Source organism: Benincasa hispida, chromosome 2, assembly GCF_027475165.1.
Source record: "Benincasa hispida cultivar pf3 chromosome 2, pf3_genome.v1.1, whole genome shotgun sequence".
NCBI lineage: Eukaryota > Viridiplantae > Streptophyta > Magnoliopsida > Cucurbitales > Cucurbitaceae > Benincasa > Benincasa hispida.
Window position 1 is genome coordinate 3,907,038 of NC_143479.1, and position 12,528 is coordinate 3,919,565.

A 12,528-nucleotide genomic window follows, 5' to 3' on the forward strand; every position below is an offset into this window, starting at 1 on the left:
TTAAAAAAATCAATTTTAAATTTGAAAACAAAATTTCAAAAATAAATATGAAATTATAATTTTATATATTAATTCAATAATTAATATTATATAAAACTTCATTAATTTTATACAAAATTAATTCAATAATTAATTTCAAATGAAATTAATCCTTCATAAATAATTAATTATATTAATTTAATATCAAATATTAAATTAATCCAACACCAATTTCTAACATGAATCCCTATTCGTGTAATTAAATATTTAAATCACATTTAAATATTATCTAATTCTCCAATTTAATTTTGTTTAATTCGATAATTAAATGTGTAATTATATCGTATATAATTATTGATTCCCTCAATTTGAATTTGAACATTTTAAATTTACTCATCGTACTATTCTAAGATTTAATCCATTTATGAACTAATAGGGGACCTAATGGACCTACAGATTATGGACTCCAACAATCCGAGATTAATTGGCTAAACTCTTTAAACTGAATTAATCAACATTTGTTAACTACCAGGTCACCCCACTAAAGTCCAGTAGTTGCACTCCCCTCGCTGTAGATATATTTCTATCCACTTGATTTAACCATAATCAGTAAGTCAACTATTCAGAGGTTGTTCGTAATAACGGTTGGGTCCAGAGCTGTTTTATCCCCGAGATTACATCTTGTTCTTTAAGTTCCACTGGTCCTCTAATGAACAATTAGTTTATGATCCAATCACCCAACCGAGTCCCTCTCGGGTCAATGAGAGGGTGGACCCCTTGTTCAAGACTTGGAATCAACACCTAGGGGAATAACCTCTCTATTATCCCTAAAAGCGAGTAGGAGTGAATTCGTTCTTGCACCATATGTCTCCAACTATCTACATGGTCTTACCCCATAAAATGGGAGGCTTATTGAGCCCGCACTGTTGAGCCAACCCCCACCTATGCAAATCTAAGGATAATCCTAAATAAATAGGAGTTCATAGTTAGCTCAGGATTAAAATTAAGTTACCTAGGTTACCGTTTTGAAATAGTCACGACGTTATAAAGTAAAAGTGACTTATTTCTTGGTCCGATCTTATATAAACTCTTTGCATAGGACGCCTTCACTCGCATGTCTCCACATGAATAATTCAGGATCACATTGTTTGTACTAAATATAAAGTAAGCCGCATTCAATAGTGTTTCCAAAATAAGGTATCCAACCTTATTCGTATACCTATAGACCGTTTTGGTTATCTACTTGAACTTGATCTACTCTTATGTCTCTACATAAAGTCCAAATACTCATATAATAGCTATGGATCTTAGTTTATTGGATTTAGTGCAATTTTATATATTGAATAAACTTTAATAACTTCTTTATTGCAAATAGAATATGTTTAATCTTACAAACTGCGAGTTTTAAGACATACAACCCAATATATCTAAAAAAAAGAATTGAGATCAAAATATGGGTCTAATTGTATCGTTTGAGATTATGATTAGAACAATACAACAATTTGTGTAATTTACCATATTTATAATTTAGTTGCAATAAGTATCAAATGTTTAGAGGATTGGATTCTAATTTTACTATGAAATCAAGAGATTATCGAAACATATTTTTATACCATGTCCATATATTAATAATAAAATATTTGACAAATATCAATTTATACTCCTAAACTTTAGAAGCATACCCATTAAAACCATAAACTAATATTTGTATTGTTTTAAACTCTGAATTTTTGTAAATGTATCAATTTACACCTTTTTTTTTTCTAATTTCACTCATCCAATATCATGCAAAACTTATAATATAAACTCTTAAATTTTCATAAACTAATCTATTTAATCTATTTACATTACAGCTATCCTAAAAAATCATCGATACATTAATTATCAATGTGTAGATTTCTTCAAATTTAACAATTTTCAAAGAAAAACTTATTTAAAAATCTAAAGTAATACGATTTTAAGTTTCACTCGAGGTTACATTTTTCCAAACGGATCGTAATGGATAGTATAAATTGATACATTTACAAAAGTTCATAATCTAAATTGGTACAAAAAAAAAAAAAAAAACATAGGTCGGTAACCATTTTATTTTTTGTTTTTGTTTTGAAAAATTAAATTTACACACATTACTTCCATCTCAAATTTCTTTCTTCATTATCTACACTTTTCACTAATGGGTTAAAAAACCAAGCCAAATTATGAAAAGTAACAAAAAGTAGCTATTAAAAAGTTGTTTTTAGAATTTGGCTAAGAATTTAACCATTGTGCTTAAGAAAGATGCAAATCGTTACAAGAAACGAGAAGGGAAAAAAAAATAAATAACCAAAATAATTACTAAACGAAGGCTTAAAAGTATAAGTTTATATTTTCCGTAAAGCATAAATAAAAGAACTCCAACAAAACAACCAAAGTATAAGTTAGATTATTGACAATTTAGAACAAAATTGTTCAAAAAGAGCAACAATATGAATTGGGTTTGGTTGGAGTTACTTCATGAATACTAAGAATCTCTTTTCCATTTGGAAAAGCAAGAAGCTTTTCAAAATTTGTATGGAAATCCAAGGTCTTTTGGGAAGCAATGCCATGGATCCTACGAACCATTTCAAGAAATGCTTCTTCCACATTAACATTATCCTTAGCAGAAGTTTCCATGAAAAATAAGTCTTCCAGCTCTGCCAAGCCTCGTGCTTCTTCTTCTTCCACTTCTCTATATTGATCCAAATCACACTTGTTTCCTACTAAAATGATCACCATATCTGAATTCCCCAACTCTCTCAACTCTCCCAACCACTTCTTCACGTTATCAAATGTAGCCACTCGTGTTATGTCGTACACAAGCAATGCTCCCAATGCTCCTCGATAATATGAGCTTGTAATTGCCCTAAATCTGTATGTACCATTCTTAAAATCTTCACATTTATCATTTCAAACAAATCTAACTATTCACAATTTTTATCCAATCCCAAACACTATATCTAAACCATATTATCACCCTACTTCTTGTTTTAAACGTCTTCTAATCGCCTTTAAAATAACATTTTGGTCATTGTTGTTAATTGTTAGTCTATGTACTTTTAACAAATCTTTGAATTTAGTCTTCTGATCTTTTTTTGTACTGACAACTGCAGGGTGGGAGATTGAATCTTTGACCTCTAAAGACGAAGTACATATCAATACCACTAAGTCAAACTCACTTTGCCCTTTCGAATTAATCTTCATCAAAATTGACTAAATAATACTAATAAGTTTCATGTACAAAAATATAATATGTGGATTTTTAATAAATAAATAAATAAATAATTTGAAAAAAAAAATCAACATCAAACAAGCTAAATTTAAGATTTTTTTTTAAAGTTCTAAAACTTTAAATATAAGGACAAAAACAGTAGTTAATTTAAAACAATACAAATTGTACTCATCTCTATATGTTTCACTATCATCACACACATGAAAAATGAATTAAAATATTTCAAAAAATGAATAAGAAAATTTTTTCATGTGACAAATTATGATTTGATAATTTGTTGTTCAAAAAATATCTAAATAACAATGATAAAGTCTTTTTTAAGGGAGAAAAATTATGATAAAGTCCCTTTAGAAACTTGTCGCTTTTTCGCCATATACGTCCTTTGCGGATGCCTTTTTACCGAACATTTTTTCACTTTAGTTTTGACGTGGCAAATCCTCATTGGACCAATAAAAGAAAAAGGGTTAAACAGGTGCAGAATCAATTAATTTCTTGTCACAGATTCACAGTAAAGAAACAATATTAATTATAATAAATTTTTTTATGGCCAAATATCAATTTACATCTCTAAATTTTAAGATTATATTAATTTAAAACCTAAATTAAGAATTGTATCAATTTAAATTCTAAACTTTGGGATCTGTATCGATTTAAACCTCAAACTAATAATTATATCGATTTAAACCTTGAACTTTATTAGTGTATCAATTTAAGCCTTGAACTTTTATAAATATATCAATTTAAATCGGAAAATTTGTAAATGTATCCAAATAAAACATAATAAAGGGTTTAAGTTAATACAGTTATGAAAGTTTGGGGTTTAAATTGATAAACTTATAAAAGTTTAGGGTTTAAATTGATATAATTATTAGTTTGGGGTTTAAATTGATACAGTCTTAAAGTTTAGAGTTGAAATTGACACAATTATTAGTTTATGGTTTATATTGATACAACACCCGATATTAAGGAGTATAAATTGACATTTGTCATTTCTTGAATGGACAAGTTACTTATTTTAAATATAATAAGTGAGAGCGACATATTGTATGTCAATTAAACTATGTTCACTTTAATTTTTAAAGTTAAATCTTACACCTAAAAAAGTTAGAAAAAAATATAAATGGAGAAATCCTCTAGACAATAAATAAATAAATAAATAAATCTTCTGCACAAATTCTAATACTATTTAAAAATATGGGCGTTGTTTTTTAATATTCTTTTCATTAAATACAAATTAGCATTTAGAAAAATAAAATATGAGACGAGATGAAAGTAAAATTTGATGGAACAACTCCAAGGATTATAACTTAATTAATAAAATGTTAATGCATTGTTTTGTAGCTCAAATTAGTACAAATTTCACATCCTTAAACAAATTATTAAAAAAAAAAAAAAAAAAGGAAAAAGAGAAGAAAACATTCTACGCTAATTGGGACAAGCTTTTAACTCTATGCTCGAATATAAAATTATTCTAAACCAAACAAACCTAAAAGAACAGGCTCAAATTTATGAGAAGTTTTTTTTGTCCTTACATCATGACTTTTAAAGAGCGTCATAAAAACTTGCTTATTTAATGTTGGAGTGTGGCTCGTGAGTCGAGAGAATAAATTTTGCCATGAAAAGATGGATTAGTCAATACCTTAAATTATAGTTCCAAATTTCATCCAAAGAAAATAATAAATTAATAATTCCAAATAATGATTAGATGAAAAGGGTTTTTTTTTTAATATAAAAAAATATTTTAAAATATTTATACTTTATAGTAAAAAGTTTCAAAAATATACAACATTTTTTTACACTTTTTGCTATATAGTATAAATATTTTTTTTGGATTTTTCTATTTATAAGAAGAAAAAAACACTTTTGGTTCTAAACTTTCGTGAAAGTAACAATCTAATTCCTAAATTTTGATTTGTAACGATTTAATCCTCGTAACTTCAATTTGGTAATATATCGTTCTTATACTTTAATATGTAACAACTTAGTTATTGTTCTTTCAATTTAACAATTTATTTCTTAACGTAAACAAACATTATCAAAATTAGATGTTGATTTTTATTATTTTATTATGTAAACTTTGTATTTTATAAAAAATATTGAGTCTCTAGTTATTTTATCGGTTTACGTAATAAATTTTATTAAATATTAACACTAATTTCTATAGTAGGAACTAAATTGATACAAATTTTAAAGTATAAGGACTAAATTGTTATATAGTAAAGTCTAGAAACTAAAGTGTTACAAAATTGAAGATACATAGACTAAATCATTACAAACCAAAGTTTGTGGATCAAATTGTTATTTCAGTTAAAATTTAGACACTAAAAGTGATTTTTAATCTAATAATTATCATGTTAACATACTTATAGCTCAAGTGATATAATATTTTTACTATTAACATACATTTGAATTGACTTAAAGAAAAAAGTATTTTAAAAAAATTCATTTATATTTAAACACTTTTGACTAAAACGATTTAAAATACACTTCAAAAGTTATTTTGAGCGATTGTCTAACATTCCATTTTTTTTTCTTTCTAAAATGACTTATTTTTTAAAATAAACACTTGAAAATGTATTATAAACATATCATAAATTCGAGGTTAGAAATTTGATTCTCACGAGCAAAATATAATAATTACTATAAATTTAGAGGCAGTATTCCTTAAAACTTTTTCTTTAATGGGAATATCTTGTTTAACTTGAGGACATATTAGCCTTCAATCAATCACTAGAGGACAAGTCTAATTAATTTCTCTTTTTTAGGTTTATGGGTCCCTCCAAAAAGATCTAAATTTCCCCTCTTTTTAATCCCAAACTTTGACCTGATAGGTTTCATCATTATTGGGGCTGAAAACCCTAGAGGAATATTTATGATTTTAATCTTCTAAAGCTCTGTTGTTGAACTATGGAAGAAAATCTCCAATTACTTTTAAGGGAATAATTAATAACTCATTTGTGATTTATTTGCATTCTAAATCATATTTTTTAAAATTCCTTCATCGAGTTAAAGAAAATTAAGAATATCGAATTCCGCATAATCCAATTACTTCAGACATATATTTTTTTTATTGAGAGTGATTTCTACTTTGTTTTTAATAAATATCTATGTAAAAAAGTTAGAATATTCACCAACTCTTTATAAAGAGTATCCATTATGATACCTTATTAATATAATATATTAAAAAAAATACTAAAAAAAATAAATACTCATATTCCACTGATTAACCCGAATACGAGGTAGAGAGTGAGTTTAGCTAAGTGATAAATGATACAAAATCTAATCAAACATATATTAGGTTATGTATTATAAATTACAAAAAATAAAATAATATAAATTAATTAACGATAATTTATAATCAAAAGAATAAACTCTGTTTTTATTGAAAAGATTGTTTTTTCAAATTTTATATATCCATAGTTATTTATTATTATTATTATTTGTTTGGGTAAATTGAAACACACGAACTGGAAATTCTGTAGCTATATTGTTGAACGCTTGAATTTAATCAAAACAGAGAAAGCAAATTAAGAATTTTCTATAATAACTTTTTTCATAAAAAAAAAAAATCAACAGCGAGGAGAAGAAGAAGGGGGAAGAAGATTGACCTTTCTTGGCCGGCGGTGTCCCAGATTTGGGTTTTGATGAGTTTATCGGCGAGCTTTATATTCCGGTAAGCGAACTCGACGCCGATCGTCGGTTTGGAGTCGAATCGGAATTCGTTCTTGGCGAAACGAGAGAGGAGATTGGATTTTCCGACGCCGGAATCGCCCGTGAGAACCGCCTTGAACAGATAATCGCACTCTTCGTCCAACAAATCCCCCATTTTCTCTGTTTCTTTTTCTGCTCTCCAAAAAAACAGAGTGACGCTTCTTAAACCTTTTAAACAATAACAAACTAATCCCTTTTCTCCAATTTTCTAATAATTTTCCATTTTATTATATTTTATTCCTATTTTTCTTTCTCTTTTTCTTTTTTAAATTAAATTACATGTTCGGCTCATTATGTTGTGAATTATTTTTCTAATAAAATGTCCTCAAATTAAAAATTTCAAACTTATCATTTTGATGAATTAATGGGATATAATATCAAAACCTCAAATACTTATTCAAGTTATTTTGTGTCCAAGATTTTTGTCATTCACTATTTTGACATATTGGTTGTTGAATGAACAGATATCATATACGAATGAGAGAGATTCTAAAGACATGGAAGTATGATTAATAAATGCTTAAAAGTTGAAAGTTGTTACCTATACTAAGAAGATACATCTTCTTTTTTCGTGGCTCAATCATAGAAATTCCAAAATTAAATATACTTAGCTTGGGCAATCTTATGTTTGGTGACTTCTTCGAAATTATCCTATGATGCATATGAGCGAGTTCATGGACTAAAACGGACGTTTTTTAAAATTTAAAGAATAAAATAGAACAAGATTCAAAATTCAATAACCAAAATAAAATTTAAATCGAAAAGTAACTTCTAAGTCTAATAAATTATAATTGATAAGTGGAATAGAGATTGAATAAATGATACAAATTACAAAACTTATTTGAACTAAAAGTTGAACTTGACGAAATGAAAAGAAAAGAAAAAGGATACTCTTTTCTCGAAAATTAATTTTGATTAACTTGGCAAGATTTTTTTTAATATTTATTTATTTATATATTTATATGTTTGTCTTTTGGTTGTTTGATTCGAGTGTAAACGCATGTGAACAAACATTGATGATGAAACAACATAATGGATCGAGATGAAATTTTTATTTTTAATTTAATTTTGAAAAAAAAAATTATAAAAAGGGTGTCCGACCTCTCCGTGTCATTAACAAAGAAGGTGGCCCAATCCCCCAATCTCTTTGCTTTCATCCCAATCCAAATTTTCAGTCACCATGTTTTTTATTTTTTTAATACAATAAAATTTAAAAAAATATAAAAATTTAAACATAACAAATACATCATTACCGTTGAATTATGATCCCTTCAGTTATCCTTTCTTAACTTTATATTTATTCTATGTTGATTTTTATCTTAATAATTTTTTTTTTTCTTTTCACTATATATATAAAAACTCAATATGCCTGATACAATATGGTGACTACTTTACAATTAAATATAAGAGGGAAAGATTTGTATATTTCTTTATTTCTTTAAATATAATTGAGGTATGTTAATTTGAATTATGGAATAGTTTTTCACCATATGAAAAATTTTGTAAGGTGGAGTTTTTGGATTGGGTGTTCCTCTCTGTATCCTCACTGGCAAGTGAGGTTAACAAAGATGATTAGCATGGTGTGGCTAATGATGCTAATCTAATCACTTCACTAATTAACTCCCTCAGTTTAGGGGGTGATAATAACTTAGCTTTGGATGCCCTTGCCTAAATCATAAGTCTTTATTTTTAATCCTTAAATCACAAGAGCAGAGAATGAAGAATATTATTTATTTATTTATCTTTATATAAAGAACACTTTTAATTACTATTAACACCTTTTTTAAATTGAAAACGACTCTTTTAACATGTAATAAAATACTATATAACATCTGAAAAGTATTAAAATTTAAATCTAGTCCAGATTTATTTATTGAATCTGATTTCTTAAAATATAAATAGAAAAATTTCCAATTTCTGTTTTCTTTTCCTAAGTAGGCCTCAACCGCTCAGCAGCCCACTAGATTAGGCCCACTTAAGTATGTTACAACCTACATGTTACGGGCTTAAAGCAACTTTTTTGAATTGTAAGCTGATAAAATATTTGACTGATAAAGAGAAATAGCAAATCCTAAAATTTCATTTTAACAAAATGGAAAAAATGTTTCAAAATTATAATTTTAGAAAAATGATTTTATATAATAGAAAATACTAATTAACAAATGACAAAACTACCCTAAAACAATAAAATTAAGTACAAACGTAGATACAAATATATACTGCTTAAAAAACAACCCAAATATCACAAATACACTCTACCTAAACATTCTAGAACCATAAATGATAGTATCTAAATATTCCAGAAGCAAAAATTAAAAATCACCCAGTATGATATTTAACCCTTCCGACGGTTTTATAAAATACGTGTATGCGAGAGAAGATGACGACTAGGCGATGGGCTTTATTAGAAACTTATGGATGTCCACAACGATGGACTTCCTTTCACTTGAAGAAATTGCAACTTCTTTAGGACGATGTGACTATTGAAAATATGGTTGTGTTTGATACCAAACACCAAACTAGTTGTAGGGAGTTTCATCGTCTTCATTCCACGTGACTATTTTTCTCATAGGATCTTGAAAGCCAACTTTTTGAATACTAGAACGTCATTGTTGAAAACGATGTTCAAAGTAGAAACAAAAGCAGGAAATTGTGAGCGGAAAAGGTCGGCGACCTAGCAAGGGTGGTCATCAAAAGCTAGTCAAAACGATGAAATTCAAGAAAGGTTGTTGAGATTGATAATGAGAAAAAGAGATTATGGAGGCGACTAAATAAAGAAGATGAAGAAGGTGAAATTTAGGATTTTTTTAATCTTATTTTAATAATAATAATGATGATGATGACGACGATGATAATAATTATAAACTAAACCACACACATATATATATACGCTCATATTTCAAATATTTAAAGTTTAATTCCTATTTATATGTTTCTTTTTAAGAATCCTAAGTCATTTTTACGTGTTTCTATATGAAAAATTGAAAACATTGAAAATAAAAATAAAAATCAAACTAATTTGATAACAATATGTATAAAATAATGAAAAAGTATTTAGATACAATTGAATTTCTAGCAAACATTTAAATAAATAGAAAGTTAGTTGGATAAAATCAAATTCAATAATAAAAGATAAATTCAAATATAAATTAGAAAGAAAAATCAGGAAGTTTTTGTTTATTGTGATTAACTCGATAAATAGTTAAATAAAATCTAATTTGATAATAAAATATAAATTCAAATATAATTTGGGGAGAAAAAGCAGGAAGAGAGTTTGTTTATTTATAATTACATTGTATTTATAATTTCATTTTCATTTAAACTTCAACAATTACACTGTATTTATAACTCCATCAATCACAAAAAAAAAAAAAAAAATTTGACACCTTTATCTCTTGAATCCGTTAGGTTGAAGTCTTATAACCGATAATTTCCTTCACATTGTATTTATATTGAGAATTGATACACGGTCTCATAACTGATTATTTCATTTATATTGTATTTATATTGGGAATTGATACACAGTCTCATAATAGACGATTCTATTTATATTGTATTTCTATTGAGAATTTATATATGGTATAGCAATTACACAATACTGGAAAAAAACTATTCGACCATAGCTTTTGCCAAAAATCTTATTATTTCAATTTTTTGACAACCCCCGATTTTGCTATTTCCTCCAACTTCCCTAAAATATTGGTAAATATGTATTTTAAAATGGTAATTACAATTTATAGTACTTTTATGCTAATAATTAACTATATAACAATATTTTAAAATAATTGTAACTCTATCGTTGATAAACTCCTATCAGCGATATAATCTATAGTTGATAGACTTCGAGAAGTGGATGTAAATTTTGTTATATTTACAAATCTTTTTGTATTATGTTATATTGACTAATACTTTAAATTTGATTGCTATATTTGTAATTGCCGTTATGTATATATAAAACAAATTCATGTTTAACAAGCCTAATGTTTTCTTATTGATGATTGACGATATCGATCGTGAACTTAATATGGACTTGGAACTTCTACCTATGACGAATGTGCTAATTATAAATACGATATCGGAAATAAACCGCTTTTATATCACCCTTCAATTTGAATTAGCAAAAGTAATGTCTCAGAAATTTTGGAAGGAATCAAAGGTCCAGATTTGATATGAAACAACTTAGTATTTCTTCTTTCATTCTCATCCAATAAAAAAAAGACATTCCTCAGTCAAAAGATAGTATTTTTAAATTTTCAAAAATTCCCCCTAAAATTCCCCACAAAGCTTATATATATAAAAGTACATTTGAAAAGAAAAAACTCAAAAAGTGTGTTTAAAAAAAAGCTTCCTAACGTAATTTTCAATAATTAAATTCCCGTGTATATGTTTTTTTTAAAAACAAAAATAAGAAATAAAACGTTTTTAGAAAGAAAAAAAAAAATTATACACTGGAAGGTATTTTTAAAATATACCCTTCTATTTTTAAAGATTTCATCTACTTCCCTCATAAAATTGGTTTGGTAATTTCCCTACTTTGACACCTTATTTGTCTTATGGTGCCTTCAAATTTATCCAAACAAACAGGCTAGAAAGGCAACAAAGTCAACGAAAATCCTCATTATTTACGAGAAATAATTTAAGTAAAAGTTAAATTAAAAAAGCTAATAATAAATTTAGTCTTCATTTTCTAAAAAGATGACAAAAGAAAAAAAGCCAATTATGCAACCTATAAATGTCTTTTATCTTTGACTTGTTATGAGAAATAATGGGATGAAATTATTGTAAAATGATGGATTATATGTTTTTTTTCTCTTCAATTTAACAATTATCGAGATGAAGATCAAATTATTGATTTGAAAAATAGAAAAGATTCTTATAAAATAAGTAAGCTTAAAAAATTATCAACTACACCTAAATTCTTTTCGGCAAAGTTTAAAAACAGAGAATTAAAAAAAAAAATATTCCTTCGACAATTACTCTTTAAATAATTTTTAGGTTCAACTCAAATAATTTTTTTAAAGTATATATATTTTTTTCCTTCACCGATGATTGATATTAGTGAGGATACTGATAGCATCCCTTTAAAATGACGTTGATCCTATCTTATTCATTCGTTCAAATCTCTTTAAAATATCAATGTATATAAATTTGACATTTCAACGGTATATTGTATACCATTAAATTTAGACTACTTGATAGTTAACTAAAATATTAATGTACTAGATACTCTCCTCTCTAGTCCCTCTCTATCATCTAACTTGTGGACAAACTTTTCAAAATTTCATATGCCTAGCAAAAAATTAATCAATATCTATAACAACATCTCATTGTTAGTATTGAACTGAGCATTATTTGCCCAAAGGGTCTTAATTAGCATGAAAATTTTCAATGTATATTTCAAATATTTGTTAATGTTGGGTGGCTTTTCAATTTAATACCTAATATTGTCTAAAAAATTATGAATTTAATATATTTTATTTTAACAATTTTCAATTATATCCATTTTGTTAGTCAACACTAAAATTTGGTTAATGATAGATTATATTACGTTCGAATGATTTTTTTAGCAAGTTAGTAAAAATGTAGAAAAA

At 26.5% G+C, this 12,528-nt stretch overlaps 1 protein-coding gene across 1 annotated transcript; it reads right to left on the bottom strand.

Annotated features, from left to right (window-relative positions):
- Window positions 1-2,310: 2,310 nt before the first annotated feature.
- Window positions 2,311-7,238, bottom strand: RABA6A (RAB GTPase homolog A6A). Its single transcript, XM_039024300.2, has 2 exons — window positions 6,835-7,238; window positions 2,311-2,866 (listed from the first exon to the last, which is right to left on the bottom strand). The coding sequence occupies exons 1-2, from the start codon at window positions 7,050-7,052 to the stop codon at window positions 2,428-2,430; spliced, it is 657 nt and encodes a 218-aa protein (XP_038880228.1). The 5' UTR covers window positions 7,053-7,238; the 3' UTR covers window positions 2,311-2,427.
- Window positions 7,239-12,528: the final 5,290 nt, after the last annotated feature.

Bases quoted from the DNA above. Each gene is read 5' to 3' on its own strand.
- RABA6A (XM_039024300.2), bottom strand. From the start codon at position 7,052: ATGGGGGATTTGTTGGACGAAGAGTGCGATTATCTGTTCAAGGCGGTT. The intron at 2,867-6,834 runs GTCAATCTTCTT...TGGTACATACAG, and splicing joins GACACCGCCGGCCAAGAAAG to ATTTAGGGCAATTACAAGCT.